The following is a 19046-nucleotide window of genomic DNA, read 5'->3' as shown; positions in this document are numbered from 1 at the left end:
ATCTCAGGGCATGGGATGATAGAGGGGTCATAGTGGACTTCCTGTTCTGGGTTTTCCATTACTGTCGCCCTAGAGTCTTACCAGAATCCAGTTCTGGATGAGTTCAGGAACTCACTAAAGGTCATCACGCTAGTTATTCATGCTACACTGTGATCAGTTCATTCAACCCTATCACCACACAACAATGTCAATTAGTTATACAAAACCCTGGATTACATTCATTGATAACTTTATTCTTGCTATCTTTTTCTGCCCATGGAGACTAGAGTATGGCTAAGGCTAGGGGAAGATCATGTCAGTATAACATAAATGTGGTTAAATCAACTAAAACACTACCATTTGCTGATACGGTTAATGAAAAGGTAGTCTATATCCTTGACGTTCCACTTCCGGGATTGCTCCAGTGCCGCAGGAAATTCCGCCAGATGATCCTGCCTTGTGACATAAACGGCACTCTACTTCCAGTATTGACGCTCAATGTTGAGGTTGGACATAAATCGTGAGCTGAAGGCTAGTTCTTGGATACTCAATCATACTGAAATGAGTTTATTCAGCAACAATATTACTGTTAAAGTCTGTAACTCATCTATAGGCCACTAGAGGGGCTAAAAATGTCCTGAAAGTGACGCTAGTGGAAAGAGCATGGGCCATGGGGTCATAAAAAAGGAGTATTGGAGTAGTTGTAATGTGTATCTGTCATGGAAGAATGGTTTGCACAGGATTTAGGCAACCTCTCTTCATCTTCAGCACGAACATAAACATGTTCCAGTATTTAAATAAAACACAATATGGTGTTGACAGATGGCATACCGAACAAAAATGATTTGTAATAAAAGGAAGATTGGAAACAGATCAGACTTTGCTATTACAATCTGTTAAAAATGCCTTGATTAGCCCTGATACAGATCCTTCATATTGGTGTGAACATATAGTGTCACGAATCCCCGGCCGTACGTGAGTGATTGTGTTTGTTTGTGTTTATCTGTAGTATGTTTTGATTACTTTACGTTGCCTATTTATATGAAATTTTATTTCTATTTCTCACCGTTAACCACCGGCGTCAACATCAACAGGGGCCGCCATTGTTGTTTATGTGTGTGTGACGTCAAAAACTGTAACTGGGTCCTTAATAAGGCAGCATAAGGTACAGCCAGACATCCAGTCACCGCCGGATGGTTATGAAGTACTGTTCGAGGAATCCCAGACCTCGGTCCTGGAGACGCCGCTGCCATTCCGCACCCATCTAGTTCACCCACCTGGACTCTTCCTTCCCCCCGCTTGTACCTGCCAACTCTGTCTATTTGCACATTTCTGACCTACCAATAAATCTTCTGGTCCGGTCTGCTTTTGGGTTTAATCACGGCAAACCTGACATATAGTTAAGGGACTGTCACCAAAAATTTAAATAAAAGACACTGCAACTTTACATTTCACGTTTTGATTCACTTTTTCCTCAAGAAAACACACAAGATATGGGAAAGTTAAGCAAACATATATCCAACATTAAATACAGTCTGTAGTTTTAAGGGTTTAGGAATAAAAGACTTTCAGCCAGCAGCAGCACCAGTTAGAATGAAATACTGGACAGTAATGGATGCCACCAGAGGAATGGACAGAACCACAGGCCCATTGAACCTGAATGTTGTGGGTTAGGCCAAGAAGAGTATGTAATAGTACTATATTTAAAGCTTTAGTGCGTAACTTTTTTTTAAAAGACTATCTTCAGAAGCATGTGGCGTCCGACGACTTTAGCGCGCAGACGCTCGATTGAAGATAATAACCTCTTCTGAAGAGTCCATCATGTTTTTTTAATCCTCCTGTTATGATTTGCTCCCAGTTTGGACCCCAGTAGCAGATTCAGACACAGGTACAATGGATAGTAGTTAGAAGGTTTATTTTATCTCAGTACTTGCAAGTAAGAGAGAGTTAATCAAGGTGGTGAGGAGACAATCCCGGTGAAAGCAGATGGTGTCTGGTGGTGAGGAATAAGTGGCAGGCTGTGGCAGATGATGAGCAGGAAGGCAGGCTCAGTTCTGGCAGGTGTTGGAGACGGAGGAGACACAGGTACGGTTATTTTTAACAATGTACAACAACAGGTCTAAGTAAAAATCTTCACTGGAGGTTTTTAGGCCTGAAGAGTTACCACATGGAGAGCAGAAAACATTCTGGCGATGAGTGAGTGGAGAGCCGGGTTTCTTGTACTGAGCTTGATTGTAAATGGAAGTCAGGTGTGCCTGGTAATGCCTGTAGAGCCACGCCGATGTATTTTACTTTTTGGTGTTGTTGACTAAGATTTAATGTTCATGTACAAGTTTATTAAGGTGGGATGAGAAAGACTTTTGAAGTTGAGTTGGCATATTCCTAACTTTTGTTGTTGTTGGTGTTGATGGTGTATGTTTGTGTGTTGCAGACTCTCTTATCGAGGCTCTAAAGGCTATCAGTGTGAGCACAGAGGTGATTGAGGAGGAGCTCAAGCCTCATTTGGACACAGTGCTGGCTGCTCTTTTGGAAAAAAGTAAGTCATGTACGCACCACACACACACACACACACACACACACACACACACACACACACACACACACATCGATGAGTCCTCTGATGGATGGGGTTGCGCCCTGGCCAGATACATTCTAGATTGTGTAGTTCTATTATTTATTCCATCCTGCCGGACCAATAGATCGGTAGTTGTGTTGCTGAGTTGTGTAGCCCAGGTGGGTGAGAGGATACTGTACACACGTGCATACATGAATGCGCCCCCCTACCTCGCCCCCGTAAATATAGAAATATACTATCAATACATCTCAATTCATACAGATAATATTTAGCCTGGGACAACAAAGACAAAAATATTCAATGATTTTTTTTAATCGGTCTCCGCTGAGAAACCGTAAAAATGCCAACACATTAGACAGGCAATGGTGTATATCTTTTTTTGTTTTTGTGTTCTGCAACCTCCCCAAAACCAGCCTGAACGGCTTTTTGGTGTTATTACCATTAAATTATACAAAAACATAGATCAGGTGAAGATTACTCCAGCCTCCATATGTTATCCTTCCACCACTCGACCAATCCTTATAGGGGAATAGTAATGTGAACAAAAAATGTCTTAGCAATCTGCCTACTACAGTTAGCCCTTTCCAGATATGGAATATGTAAGTACAATGCTGGCGTCATTTGTTGAAGTGATGGCACTCAAACAGAGCATTGTGTAACATAAATGTAATCTATTGTACATCTACATCTCTTTAGACATTATAAGACCATTTCATTGAACTAATTTGCTTGTGGAAAATAATATAAAGTGAAAAAATTTAAAAGTCTGTGTGTCGACCTGGGGGCCACATTCTGCTTTATGATGAATAATGCAAACGTTGAAGGAGCTGATGGGATTACATTCAACTGGAATTGTATTTTCTACAATTTCGTGTGACCAATGTATTGATTGATCCGGGTGGCTTGATAATGCTTCTGAGTGGTTTAATGTACCCTGTAGTTTCCTTAGTAATTCTCAATGTATTTCCAAGATAGAGTTCACAGTCCGACAGCACCCAAGCAGGGTTCAAAATGACAAAACATGGCCCTCGCTTAATTCCTTGCTGCTCACATGAAGGGCCCTATTTTAACGATCTGAAACGCAAGTATCAAACGCCAAACGCAAGTAGCTTTGTGGGCGGATGACTCTTGTGCCCGAAGCAAATCTAAAATGGGTTGGTCTGAAGTAGCTACATTACTCATAGGTGTGGTTTGGGCGTAATGTGCAATAAACTAATCAGAGCTCAAGTTCCCTTTAAAAGCATGGCGGATTGCTATTATAATATGCGGATTTGCTAGGCGCACGCCAGGACCGGTTCACAGCCGAGGAGACCGACGTTTGCTATTGATTTTTCTTTTTGGCAAAATGTAAATAAAGAAATGTCACAAAAACATACTTTCCGATGTTTTGGGCTCACTCTCACTGAATCACGAGGTTATGAATTCATGGTGAACAATAGACCGAGATGACCTCACCATAGACGATGCAGCCCTTCTGCCTCTCCTCTGCCGTGCTGCTGCTAGGGCATTTGGGTCAAGTGACATCAGCACATGCAGTTAAACATCACGTCTCCTTAAGTCTTCTAATATTTCCTCATTTATGTCATTAACACATCCATGATTCATGGAAATGTCGGGTGCAAAATAGGAATGATACATGCGTAGATAGGGCCCGAAATGTTGCAGGTCTGCTCATCAGATGTGACCCACATGCAAACTTGCCGTCACATAACAATGTGCATGTCTGAAAGGTGCTCTACATTACCCTGGATTTTGTGTGAAAGTTGTATATTTGGTGTAAGGGTGGCACAGGTTGCCTGTTAGACCGTCTCATATATTAGGTGAAAGTGAAAGTCTGATGGTGGCAGTAAATAAAAGATCAGGAGGCCACCACAAAACGTGACCGTGGATTTGTTTTTTAATGCAACCCCTAAAAACTACTGGTCAAAACTAACGTAGTTTCTAGTATTTAATCTGTTTTTATTTCAATAAATGAATTTGTGTCCACAGAGAAGGATGCTGCTGTTGAGATTGCCAGAAGTGGGATTCTACCCACACTGGCTCAGACCCTACGGAGCAAAAGCCCCCTTTCCTGCCAGGTGGCTCTGGTGGTGGCGGAGATGGCCAGAGAAGGTAGGATACTGCTGCAGTTTTGTTGGATAATATAAGGCAAGATAACATTTGAGATTTTTCAGCAGCAAATAAAATACAGCTTCTGCTATAAAATGGTGAAGCTGTTATCTCTGAAACCCAAACAGAATGTTCATGATATACTCTCAAACACAAGGAGTAAAATGTTACAATTCACCCCATAGTCTGGTTTAGTAGCACCATATCCTGGGGTGAAATGTAACATCAAGAAATTAGGATTATGACAAGGTACGCCATAGTTGTGTATAATTAAGGGCATTCCATTTTGAATGACAGTTGGGCTGCCGTCACAGCAGGCCAGCATACATTGTAGGCTTCATTCAGCCCGCCTCAGCTCCGTCCACGCTCCACCTCTATACCCATTTTTGGATTTGCAGACGTCACGCCTGCCAAGATGGCGAGGGCCACTAGGAGCCGCCCACTTTGAGCTTCATTTTGGCTCATCAGTAACCTCTGTCCATATTTTATACAGTCTATGGTCTAGAACTTTCCATCACACCATCTTCCCCAACCGTTTGCCCAGTTGATATGGAATGTTCAAGCTCTAATGGCTCAGAGAAAAGCAAGGTTGAAACCAGAATCACAATCACAGGCAGACAGGTGAAATGTGGTGTGTCCTTGTGTGTGTTGCAGCTGCAGTCAGGGAGCCGTGCATTGAGGCAGGCCTGGTGAAGGTGCTGGTTCCCCATCTGAACAGCAACAACCAGGAGATGCTGCTGAACACTGGCAGGGCCATCGGACGCATCTGCTTTGACAACTGTGAGTTGTTCTGACATTGCTGGCTCACTCAGCAGGGTTCATGATGAAAAACAGTGTGTGTATGAGGCAGAAACTGTGAAGGTTACACAGGCAGACAGCAAGTCACTCTAATGGTTTAAATAGGTAGCAGTGTTGTAGTCAAGACCACCTAAACCGAGTCCAAGTCATCACCAAGACCAGAGTGTATGGAGACCGAGACAAGGCCAAGAATTTGAGAAGTTGAGACCGATTCAAGACCAAGACCAAATTGAGTCCAACACTGCATGCCACGATAAAATGTGGAAAATGCTAACCATAGGCACTTCTCAAATTGATCTGAAAGATCCAGATTCCCATACAGAACATACACAGAAAACAACTCTTGTATTGCTGAAAGTGTATCATGACAAATGCCTTGATAAAATAATCAAAAGGCAGTTGTGGATAACTGGTGTGGCTGGTCTTGAAATAAAATCCAGAGTCATCTTTATTTGAGACCGAGGCTGAGGCGGTCGATTCCGAGACCGAGAACTTCAAAAAGTGGTGTTGACACTGGTCTTGAGTACTACAAATCTGTGACACCATGAAATTAAGTAATAGCATGGAAGTGGAAGTGAAGTGAAAAGTAAACAACTGCATAATAAAACAATGTGTCCATATCCGTCACTTTTAACCTTGATCTCCTCTCTCTCTCTCTCTCTCTCTCTCTCTCTCTCTCTCTCTCTCTCTCTCTCTCTCTCTCTCTCTCTCTCTGACCTCCCACCCAGCCTTCCAACAGGACCAGTTGGTCCAGAGTGGTGTAATCCCCAGACTGGTAGCCATTATAAGGGAGTATCCAGAGAACGACCCCCTGGTCAACGTCTGCCTGCTGGCCCTCTGTAACCTGGCTGACATGGGTGAATATTTAGTAATTGTATTTATTTTAGTAATTCATTATTAATTTGTTGTGATTTAAATCACATGTCCCTCACACCTACACTACAGGGTAGAAACAATCTATTTTGATGCTTTATATGCACTCTGCTACCTTATTTATGTTCAAACATTGTCTTAATCATTAAAATATTTAAATGTGTACCTCAAAAACTGTCTTTCCAGATTAATTATGGATTGCGATTTGAAAGACATGAATAGTTGTTAGTAATTAGAATTAGTACTGCATAAAAACAGAATACTCCACAACTGCTATCATTTAACATTTAGTTAGAGTCGGAAAACAGTTAATCATTTCTGGATGGATCCCATAATTAATTATTGTTATTTACACACAAATGGCATCTTTTGTCGAGTCTCACATGCTTACATTTAAAATTATATTCTGGAGTACACTTAAAGGTGCAGCGCAATTTCATTTTTGTCTCAAATCATAGTCATCTCTCCTTGATCCGCTAGCTGCCTGTCCCCTGAACACGCCGTGAAAAAGCCCTGTCAGAGGAGACAACACAGGGGTTGTAACCGTCAAACAAACACTAGGGGCACAGGCTGTGCACCAAAATACAACAAGCCACTCCAGCCAATCACCAACAAGATGGTTGGGGGAGGGGGTGGGGGTTAGTGACAGTTAGTCAGTTAGTCATGACAGTTACAGAAACCTGGGGGAAGGGGCGAGTTAGCTCCGTTTTGTTCGGTATTTACTTTGAACGTCAACAGAAGTGACGTCATGCAGGAACTCATAGTGCACCTTTAAAACGTTCGGGGCTTAGCCCCGGCAAAATGAGCCTGTGAAGCTGAGGTGTTTACATATTCTTTATGTACTCTCCTTGCTTTCCTGTACAGTAAATGCTGGCACACACACCGATTGTGTACGGTGCCAAGAGAGTCAGTGGAAAGATCATACAAACAAACACAGATCACTTCAGTCCTTCTTCAGTGCTTCCACAACTCCTTTCATCAGCTAATAAAGTGATGTCACCAGGACAAAGGAATCAAAGCTTGTCCCAAAAGAAGGGAGGACAACATGTATAAAATGTTTCAAATGAAGATTTGAGCGGGGAATTCCACATTTCAAAAGACTGCTGTGGTAAATTGGCGGTAGATCTCAGATGTATGATCACGGGTAGTCAGGATAATTGGTCACCTCCTCACTGTCTATAGTTATAGACCCCTGTGTTTGCAGACTCTGCGAGGGAGGCCCTGGCAGAGCTGGATGTGGCAGGCGTACTGACGTTTCAGCTGAAACGGGCGCCCGATGCCGAACGCCGACATGTCATCCTGGAAATACTGGGCTCACTGGGCGAGAGCGGTAAGACCTGCAGGGTGCTTGTTGATGAAACTGGTTTCATCAAGCATGCCTTGATATTTTCACTATGGCGCTTACCCGATGCTAGTACCAGTTACTCGGCTCGGCTCGGCTCGGCTCGGCTCGACTTGACTTGACTTGACTTGACTTGACTCGGCCGCGGTGCAGATTTAGTACCGCCTCATGCGTGACCGTGCAGATCTACTTGGCCGTGTGACATTGCTGTCGCGCCACGTCTCCACTTTATTCCTATGGGTGACATCAAGCATAAAGCCGCTGCCCATCTTTAATGCAAATTAATCCACTGAACGCGACGCGACTATCCACACCACACTTGTCGTGTCGCAAAAGTGGATCTGCAGCATGAGGCAAGCGTGGCTGGTCGTCATAGCGGCGGCGCAGGAAACTGCGGGGACCTAACGCGACACACACACAGAATGTGGAAGGTGTGTTGGTTTTGATTCTCGGCATGTGGCTGTTTGCCAGAAGACACATTTAGTTTCTAAAGAAGCTGGAGGCAGCAAAAAAAACACCGCTGGCTAAACTATTTAAAAATGGCGGGTTTGTTCAGGACACCCCCGTCTGTCGCTACAGCAATGATGATTAGTGACGATTCTCTCCGACCAATCAGGAGTCTGCAGGTTTTCACGTCACCTTTTGGTATCGCCTCAGCTCACTTGGAACCTCCACGGAGGTGGTACTAAATAAAGTACCTGTTGGCAGGTCCCAGGGACTTGTTATCCTAATGGGAAACCAAAAAAGGCGAGTAGAGTCGAGCAGGTACCACGTAACGGAAAAACGCCAGGCTTTATGACTTGAGAGATTGTTTATACCAAGGTAGACACCCCTTTGATATCTCTTATTGTGTTAGGGCATTGTGGGTAGTAACATTCAAGCAATCAATCTTTATTTTCCCAGTCATAAAAAGAAACTATTAAAAACAAAAACAGTACCAATAGTCAATCACACAACACAGTAAAGCACAGGCAAGATAACAGGCACAAATAACATCTTCCTTAAAGGGTAACTACCGTTTTTTTCAACCTGGACCCTATTTGCATAGGTTTTTGAGTGTAAGTTACTGATAGGAACAACAATCTTTGACATTGGTCCAGTATTAAGCGTTGATGCTGTAACCGGCAGCCACAGACCATGGGGCAAATGTGCATCGTCAATTTGGTCCTCTAAAAGTGCTTTATTTTGCCGCTGACAGGCTTAGATTAATATTCTAAGTGTCTGACAACATTATAGAAAGGATCCCTTCAGAGATAGACCTTTAAAACCTCTTTAAGACCTTTCTGTTTAACCAGAAACAGCTCTGAAGTCACTAGCGTTAAACCCAGCAGACTCCATTTAAAAAAACAATACTTTTAGCGTGTATAGAGCCAACATATTTTCACATGTAAATCAGTAAACTATGTGTTTATTTCAAACAAAACTAGAGTTGTGATGGTTGGGAAATTGAAAAGACGACCCAAAATGGCTTTTCATAGTTTTATTTTGTTTCTGTCGACTTTGAATGAGGTGTGTTTTATGATGCTAAAATTTCTGTTTATTAACATAGAGTCTAGTGGGTTTAGAGAACGCAATTTTGTAGATGTTTTTATATTTTAAAAAAGAATCTTACTCTTTACAGAAAGGTTGACTTCCTTAGAAATCCTTTCCATAATGTTGTCAGACACTTAGAATATTAATCTGAGCCTGTTGGTGGAAAAACGAGCACTTTTGTGAAGGCAAGCTGCAGAATTGCCTTATTAACTCACATTGTAGCTTGTTTCTCTGCTGCCGACTGCAGCGATCTTGCTTAATACTGGATCAATGTCAAAGATTGTTGTTCCCATCAGTCACTTAGACACAAAAACATAGGAACATAGGGTTGAAAAAACGGTAGTTACCCTTTAAGGAGGACAGGGGAAGAATCTCCCTGCAAACCAGCCTAAACAGATTCTGTAACATCCAAAGCCTAAAACATTTTTATTGTCCAGTTAAGAAAAAGTATAACACAAGATTAACAGGCCTTTTGCCAGCAAAACCAGCTTATAGCTGGAACCCTAAAGTGAAGACTAGATGGATGTAACTCAAACCCTGGGAGGGGACTAAAAGGTGAATGGATAGGGTAACTCTACAATCAGCCTTAAGCCTGCTGGGAGTGTACTATGGCCAAATGCCAAATAAAGAAAAACTTCCCCTTTTTTTGGGCTCCTACAGTGATACTTCCAAAAAATCGACATACACATAAGAAAAAGAAAAAAAAAATCATGACCAGATTCTCGAGGCATCAAGGGTTTTTTGTTGTATGATTTTCAATCGGGTAATAATGCTCAGTTTTGCTGTACATTTATTGGAAGATAACGTTAGCTGTTAATAATGATAAAATAAATTGTGCTGGACCACCAGATACACTGAAGCTGCAGTTTGCCGAGTCAGGAGTACCAGAGGCTCTATCAGAGATGATTCGGGCTTTGCAGGGAGGATCTGACCCCCACGACCTCTGCAGCATCAAGATCGCCTCCAACCTAATAGTGTCCCTGCTTTTAGGAGGTGAGTGATGCAGGTGAAACCCTGTGGCACATCACATCTATGAACGTTGTACAGCAGCAACTCTGTCTCAGTCTGTCTGTCTGTCCGTCTGTCTGTCACCTCATTTGCCTGATAATCAGACAATTTTGTGCATGTCATTTACTGTGCATATTCAGCTGGGATTGGCCAGTTCAAATGACACTGACTGTTGTCCTGTCCTGTCCTCTATCATTGCATTCAGACAGTATGCACCAAAAAGTGTTGACCAACTGCAATTAGCAGTCATCAAAAGAAAGAGACCCAACAGGAGATAGAGGAGATGGGCAGGGGCTGGCCACGGCATAACAAAGCAGCCAACAGTATTGTGACCCCTTTTCAGCCTCACGTATATCTAAAATAGTGTGACAGCGCTGCTTGTAGGAAGAAATAGTGTGCCATTTGTGAGTATTATAATGATCTTGTTTAAAGGACTGTGTGTGTGTGTGTGTGTGTGTGTGTGTGTGTGTGTGTGTGTGTGTGTGTGTGTGTGTGTGTGTGTGTCTCAGATGAGTCAATGCAGAAGTGTTTTGGCGAGGGCTCCGGTGTGGTGTACCAGGATGTTCTGTCCTGGCTGCAGAGCTCCAACACCCAGTTGCAGCTGTCCGGCGCGCTGGCCGTCGCCAACTTCGCCAGGAACGGTAAGATATTTTTCAGAAATGAGCCCAGATGTGTGACAGGTTCGTGAAGAGACATTCCCTGCCATCAGTGTCATCTATGTGGAGCTGATATATGATAAGCAAGCAGCCACCACCACAGTTTGGGAACATGTAATAGTAAAACATATTCTCTGTATTATACACCTTTCTGCTGACTGTGCATTTTTCCTAATTCAATGTGTGTCTAATTAATTTTAACACAGCAAATCTGGGGACAGGTCCTTCTTCGTAATAATGAAGTCTTGCTGAGGAACTTAAGCTTAAGACCATTCACATCTTCTTCAAAATACAGATTGAGTGTTTTGTCATTTTAAAGTAATACAATTTTATTATTAAATTACTTGTAATAGGATAATTATATGGAGTTTGTGTGAGTTATTTATAGTGCTACACTTTGTGGTATATGCGTTTATGTTGGTTGGCCTGCTGTGCTTCTGTCAGACAGTAACTGTGTGAAGATGCTGGACCTCGGTGTGGTTCCTCACATCCTGACCTTGTTGGAGCAGCATGTCGAGGAAGGAGATGTGTCTGTTCAACATGCTGGACTGAGCGCGCTCAGAAACCTGGCCATTCCTGGTACTGATCAAAAACATTAGACATACTAGTGGTGTAACAGACCATAGTTTTAAGATTATTATTCAGGGCATTTTAGGCCTTTATTTCCATAGGACAGATGAAGACATGAAAGGGGAAAGAGAGGGGGAATGACATGCAGCAAAGGGCCACATGTCGGAGTCGAACCCGCGGCTATGAATGTAGCGATATACATATGTTCCATGGACCCAACATCAAAGTGATTACCTAACACTGAAACATACCTTCTAAAAGATACTCATTTCCATGTTCAGACCAAGAAACAAAAGACTCACTGAATCATTTTCAAAAACAAGTCAGATGGACAAATTGCAGAAAGATACATTACATGGGTCAATCAGGAAAAGAAAATCTGTAAACGGCTAAAGGTTTAAAATGTCTTTCATTCTATCATTTAAATTTGATTTAAAATGACATGGATGCTCTGTGTCTCTCAGGCACCAACAAAGTGCAGATGCTGGAGGACGGGGTGACTGAGAGGATAAAGACCCTGCTGCGCTCTGACATGCCGCCAGTTCAGTTCAAACTGCTGGGTACGCTACGCATGATGGTGGATGGACAAGGTGAGCACAGCCGTTGGTAGCCTAGAGATGTGATTCCTGTTGTGTCCAATCAGGCATCAAGAATTGATGCCTGCCATGACTACCATTCTTCCCAGATGATGAACCCAAGTTCCAGCCTTTTTAGGTATCTCAGGCAGATTTCCACAATGGACAAAAAAAAAAAGAGGTTAACACAGAATTCAAACATTCACACAACCATAGGCGCAGATACTGTGGGTGCTCCAGAGCTCGAGCACCCATGGAAAATACTGAGCACCCACGTGTGCCAGACTGCCAGTAGGCTCCATTCATTTAAAATGTAACATTGCAGTTGGTGCTAAGTGGAGCGTCTGTCATAGATTGGTTATGTCGCTGTCAGGACCCTGCTCCATATCCTATCCACCAATCACAGCGTCTCTCGGATGAAAACGCCTCTTTAGTGACCTCAAGCAAGTGAAGGAAACGTGGATGCTATATAACGACCTGGATGTCCCCGTTGACTGTTTACATGCACATAATATTCCAGTTTTTGCCCTTATTCGGAAAAAGACGATATTCCGACTAAGCTGTTTCCATGGCTAATGAAAGAGAATATTCCACTAATATTCCCGTTTACATGTAGCCGTGCAAAATACAATTTTTCCAAAGTTTTCCAGCGGTGGAGGACTTGTTGCAGCGTGTGAACACAGCGTCTCTCTTTCATTCCTTCAACCAGCTTCTTAAAAAGGTCGGCGTAGCATTACAAGGAATGCCTCTAAAACCCGAATAATACCAGAATATCCCACATGTCTTAATCGAAAAATGCTATATTTGGAAAAAGGCCTTATTCTGAATATCCAAACGGAATATGCTGTTTACATGACCTGTATCAAATTCGGAATATTGTAATATTAAGAATAAAAGTGGAATACTGGTGTGCATGTAAACATACTCACTGATGAGGGAAGTGGGAACAGGTGTGCAAGTGGGAGGTGATTTCAGGTGAGCAGGGCTGGCAAGAGAGTCGGAGGGCAGGTCTGGGAAGTAAGAGGAATGTACATGGCCAGGGGCCGTCAAACTAGCAAAAGTGGATTTGGATACGCCCTAAACGCACCTGCGCCAGGCGCTTCATGCCTTGAGCTTAGATCGTTAAAATAGGGCCCTTAGGTATTTTTCACATTCTGTGGCAACTCGTGGTGATGATTCTTAATTGTTTTTGGTTCATTAAATGTATTTGGCCTTTTCTCTGCTATGCTTTGTGTGTCAGAGGAGGCAGCTTTGGTGCTGGGGAGAGACGCTGTGCTGCTGGCTCGGATCATGGAGTGGTGTGAAGCCAAAGACCACGCAGGAGTCCGAGGAGAAGCCAGTCGCCTTCTGGCCGCCCTCATCAGACACAGCCGCAGCCCCGTGAGCCCATTCATTCTGATCTGAGAGTCAGCACAAGTTTCAGCTAAAACTTACATTTTCTTTTCATTTGTTCTTGCTAATCCCACCCAGTTTGTGTGGTGTTTAACGCGTTGACAGTATATTATGCACACACATACACACATAGACACACACACACACACACACACACACATAGACACACACACACACACACACAGTAACTGAACTGATCTGTAATGGGCTGATTTCCTCTCTCTGACAGGAAGTGGTCCATGCTGTAGCCAAAGCAGATGGGATTCGGCACCTTGTCTCCATGGCAACAAGTGAACATGTCATCATGCAGAACGAGGCCCTGGTTGCCCTGGCGATAGCGTCTGCCATTGACATTGGTAAAGCAATTTTAGACACTATTTAAAGTTAAAGGTTCTGGGCCTAAATGTTACAAGCATGTCAGAATAGCCCCCAGAGAGTTGGACTGGAACTTCTAGCTACATTTACATCGCTACGTTTTGGTTTAAAAACAAATATCTTTTGCTATGTTTCCCCTCTCATTCCCCCTGCTCTGGCGTTCCCCCTCCCTCTCATTCCCCCTGCTCTGGAGTTTCCGAGCCCCTAAACCGGAGACATTAGGGTCCATCACGGAACTTTCGGTGATCTGTGTTCATTTCACGGAATTCTTCCATGGGCCCATTACGGAATTTTTGCCGATTCTGTGAAAATGCCACAGATTTTGAGTTCATTTCACGGAATTCTGTGAGATCAGGTTGTCATATCTGACCTGCCTGGAACCTGGATCCTCATAGTACTCCAAGATTGTTGGTAATTACAGGCCCCTTATGTTAGGACCACAGCTTTAACTGTTAATGTGCTCACAAGCCTCCAATGGGCCACATTTTATTCACTTGCAATTTTCTGCTTTCCCATGCAATGTAGACTTTTAGTTTTTTTTAATAGGAAATGCTGCAATTCATTTTTTAATACCCATAACAAAATAATTCCAACCACAATGAGATAATATGTATATAATAATATAATATGTTAAGATTTGATCATCTGCATTCATTTGTTCAGACACTGTTTGTTAATAGTTGCACAGTATTTGGTCACACAGGGAAACATGGATCCACTGCTTGTCTCTGAATGTAGCCTTGGCCACCTCTCTCTTCTCTCTGCAACAAATACACGCACCAAGTGGGATGCATGAACCTTAACTCTCTGGTGAAGCTGCTCTGTAGTGTTCTAGTTCTGCTCGTTAACAAACACCGTTTATGGCTGCGGGACTTCTCTGTTACCTTTACTCTGTGTGCTATGTTTGTATCATAGCACACTTGACTTTGTTGTTCCTGACTTTATTTGCATCTCAATGTACTCCCACGCCATCCTGCTTTTTAAAGCCTGCTAAGTTTTAGCTGTTATTTTATGTTTTATGTAACTTACATGCTTTGCAAAGTACACCATGTGTGTATGGAAATGGAAGAAACACCATTCTAAATGAAGTTTTTTAACAATGTTAACAATGTTTTAGCTTTCAACAGTTTAAACAAAACAATTGAACCAACTGTTTATGTGTTTAAGTTAAAAGAAAAAGAAAAGAGAAGTCAGGCATGTGCAGTTGTTTGATTGTATGATTCCAGCTAATGTGGACATGGAGAGGAAGAATGATGATGCTGTGTGTGTGTGTGTGTGTGTGTGTGTGTGTGTGTGTGTGTGTGTGTGTGTGTGTGTGTGTGTGTGTGTGTGTGTGTGTGTGTGTGTGTGTGTGTGTGTGTGTGTGTGTGTGTGTGTGTGTGTGTGTGTGTGTGTGTGTGTGTGTGTGTGTGTGTGTGTGTAATATTCAGCCCCACACTGGTTGGAAAGCAGCGCCTTGGGCTAACCAAGGGTTTATTATTAGCTCAGGACTTAAAATAAACACTATGAAACATGTATAATGCCCAACAGCCTGCATGTTCCACTGTTGTAATGGGTTATGCAGAAGCAAAGAACCACCCGATACAAAGATAACATGAGATACGATCAACATTCTTTTTTTTTTACACAACTATGCTAAAAACAAACAATACACAACATGCTAAATAAACTGACAGCAAATGTTGGCTTGTATATTATCAAGAAAACACAAAAACATTGCAAGGGAATGCAAAGCTACTCAACCTACATGCCCCCTGAGGGCCGCTCTAGAGAATTACAGCGAGAAATGACCTACATATGCAGCCAGATGCAATTAATGTGCTACACCACGGAAGACACAGGGCTTACTTAATGGGTTAATGTCATGACATGAGATAGTTGACAAATTAGTTCAGCTATTATGACATGACATCTACATTTAGAGTGTGTGTGTGTGTGTGTGTGTGTGTGTGTGTGTGTGTGTGTGTGTGTGTGTGTGTGTGTGTGTGTGTGTGTGTGTGTGTGTGTGTGTGTGTGTGTGTGCATGTGTCCATGTGTGTTTGACAAGAAAGCAGGAGAGCAATTTACTAATCAGTCCCAGAGAGCTGCGAGGGTGCATATCAAAGATTCCTCAACTTCACTGTCTGTTTCCACATACACAAACATATGTACTTACATTGACATACATATATGCAGAGGGTGGACACAAAGAACACCTGCACAATCTAATCCAATACAGTCCAGCAATAAACCCCATCACTGTGTAGCTTATTGTGTTTAGTTTAAGTGCAGACAGTGTCAGAGAGCTGTTGATCCACCTCTAGGTTCAGTTTTTAAAGCTGTACATTTATAGTGCTGCCTGTGGGGTTCATGCCTCAGATCAGATTAGGCAGTTTAAGACACACACACACAGGCTGGTTGTAAGAGGGCTTCATCAGCTTGAGATCTCCAAAAAGAGAGCTAAACAGCTAGCAAAGTACTGTGCTCTGTCTGCTATCATAGGCAGCCGCCATATATGGCGAAGAGGCTGTTACTTATATGCATGAGAAAGGACGGATATGCTTAATATTATGAAGACCTGCAAATGGCCCATGTTTTTGTATATGTATTTAACTGCATTTATAATATTTTATGACCCTGTAAATAGTTAAAGTGTGTGTGTGTGTGTGTGTGTGTGTGTGTCTACAGAGTCTATGAAGGATCTGTTTGGGGAGGCGGAGCTGTTGCCCATGCTGAAGAAGATGTTGGAGGATCCTGCAGGGGCAGTCGAAGTCAAGTTCAGTGCTTTAGGTCTCATCTGCAGCCTGGCTAACTCCAGTATGTGTTTGATTTTACAACACATGTTCACAGTAATTCTGTTCCATTCAAGATGTCTTTGCATGTTTTTCAGCAACATCTGTACAATCTGCAGTGTTCTAGCATTTGCATGTTAAGCTCTTGTAGTCTTTAGCTTCCATGTCAAAATCACAAATGATCAAAGAAGAATAGAAGAAGGAATATCTGTGGTCACACAGCAGGAAGGGGACATCAAAGAGACCTTAAAAGGATGAGGCAATGCAGACTTTTCATCTCGCTGAAATCTTGGACTGGAAGTCTATGGCGTTATATATATGTGCCTCATTCCTGAGTGAGTAATTGTATGTTTTGAGCACAGAGAACTTTATTTTGCTAGCACATTACATTACATTTTAAAGATAACTAGCGTAAGTCACACAAGGAGATATTGTAGTCAAACAAAACAACGGTATTATAATTAGAGATGTTCCGATACCGATACTGGTATCGGTATCGGCTCCGATACTGCCTTAAACGCTGGTATCGGTATCGGGAAGTACTGGAGTTTATGCACCGATCCGATACCACGTAATAAAGCCCTAAAGAAAATCTACGTTAAAGTAGTTTATTTATGTTCTTTTTCCATTACAATTGACTGTCAAACTGGATAGTAAAAGAAAGTACAAACATACAATTACTCGCTCATGAATGAGGGACATGTATAACACCAAACAAATGTCACATTGTATTGAAGCCTCTCTAAAAAGCTAAGTGACTTCCCCTGCCCCAGCGGTCAGAGGGGCTCAAAAACAAATATGAATCATATAATCTTATTTGTATCAATTTAGAATAAATATTTTACAAAAACGTTTTATACACCTATGCAGCAGTGCTGGCAGTTTAAAGGTGCAATATGTAATATTGTGTGTAATACTGGCAGCTAGCGGTTAAAATAGTTACTGCACTACCAATTCAAAATACTGGAGAGTCGTCTCCCCCGCCCCCTCCTGCCCAGACTCAAAGTTCACGGGGGTTGCCAGGCTGAGACCGCAGCATTCACAACAATGTAGCTGGACGCTTTTCTCACATAGCCAGACATTACTCCACAGCACAGCCAGAGTAGCTAACGTTAGATGCTGCAGTCATAAAAGCCCGGGCTCACGTGGAGCTCTGTAACCAACTGACAGACACACTTTTTCGGCTTAAAATTACAGTATGAACCGCTAAAAACACAACAACCTCACTGTCCTCTCCACACGCCAGTCAGGCACACTTCCTCGGCTTAGAATTACAATACGAAACGCTAAAAATACCACTACCTTGCCGACGGAACACACTTCATTGGCTTAGAATTACGGCAACAATCGCTAAACACACTGCAAACTCATAGTCCCCTCTTTCCGATTTATAGCCCCCCTCTCGTGGCTTAAAATAACTCACCGTTGTCGGCTCCAGCCGCTGAAGAGGCTACACGCTGTAAACAGCCATGGACTGCCCGGTAACGTTAACAGTTAGCAGGGTTAGCATGGTGGCGTTAGCCAGGACCAGTCGGGATCACTTTACTGGCTATGTCTCAATTGTTTTTGCGAGTAACCAACTCGGTTACTCTAGCTATATAATTCAATGTGAGTACACAAATGTTGAAATGACAAAAAATGCCCATCCCTAGTAGCTGTGATAAATTAGCGTGGAGCTAATGCTTACCGGTTCAGGAGAAAATAAGCCCACTCTGCGTCCTTTTGGGATCTAAGCTGTCTCCATCTTTCAAATACATCTCCAATATTTACCAGGGGGTTGTTACGTCTCTGGTCACGCAACTGTTAGAAACATGCTGTTTTCTTTTTTTTATGTCATGTAGAATCTATCTCCGTTGATCCTGTTCGTTTGTTTGCTGCTTTCATGGCTGTACTACCGTTACAGTTGTAGCGCGCTGGGTTTACATGTTTACAGGTATATCTGGCAACCCGGCCTGCCTGTCAAACTGGGCCGTTGATAACAACACACAGACCAAAACATAAACATAAATTCCGTCACGGAATGTAAATTTCAAAAAGAAAAAATACTGAAATTAGCATTGTTGTCAGAAAAGATAGTATTTCAGTTTAACATGTTTCCTTAATATCTGATGAGGCATTGGTGTCATTTTTGGATTTATTACAGTACAAATATTACATATTGGACCTTTAACTTTAAGTGCCTGGTCCAGAAACAGCAACTCTCAAAATGGCTATGATTCAAATTCCTTTGCACAATAAGTCTGCGTCTGAGAATTAGTTTTTAGACTAACAAACTGATTGCTGTTTCCGATGTCACAAATCTCCATGAAACAAACGTAGCAGGAGAGTGAGGGAGAACTGGAGTGTCACTGCAAAAGCAATACACTAAACAGGGCCTCCCAATTTTTTTCATATCCCTTATGAGGAGCCCAATGGGATTACAGGTGGTGAGGTGCAGGCAGGCGGCCTGGAAGGCAAAGTTCCAATCACTGCATATAATCACGACATACC

General features: G+C 42.6%; 1 protein-coding gene across 1 annotated transcript in view; it reads left to right on the top strand.

Annotated features, from left to right (window-relative positions):
• si:dkey-191g9.5 (rap1 GTPase-GDP dissociation stimulator 1) overlaps window positions 1-19046 on the top strand; it is a 37016-nt gene that overhangs the window by 14805 nt on the left and 3165 nt on the right. The window contains exons 2-13 of the mRNA XM_028604170.1: window positions 2411-2515; window positions 4544-4666; window positions 5318-5443; window positions 6190-6318; window positions 7539-7664; window positions 10059-10202; window positions 10727-10858; window positions 11318-11452; window positions 11908-12033; window positions 13259-13398; window positions 13640-13766; window positions 16453-16581. Of these exons, the coding sequence (XP_028459971.1) occupies window positions 2411-2515; window positions 4544-4666; window positions 5318-5443; window positions 6190-6318; window positions 7539-7664; window positions 10059-10202; window positions 10727-10858; window positions 11318-11452; window positions 11908-12033; window positions 13259-13398; window positions 13640-13766; window positions 16453-16581 (1542 nt within the window). The remainder of the gene's footprint in view (window positions 1-2410; window positions 2516-4543; window positions 4667-5317; window positions 5444-6189; window positions 6319-7538; window positions 7665-10058; window positions 10203-10726; window positions 10859-11317; window positions 11453-11907; window positions 12034-13258; window positions 13399-13639; window positions 13767-16452; window positions 16582-19046) is intronic.

Source organism: Perca flavescens, chromosome 17 (genome assembly GCF_004354835.1).
Source record: "Perca flavescens isolate YP-PL-M2 chromosome 17, PFLA_1.0, whole genome shotgun sequence".
Taxonomy (NCBI): Eukaryota; Metazoa; Chordata; class Actinopteri; order Perciformes; family Percidae; genus Perca; species Perca flavescens.
The sequence above is the reverse complement of the archived record's forward strand: the minus strand, read 5'-3'. Positions and strand labels throughout refer to the sequence as shown.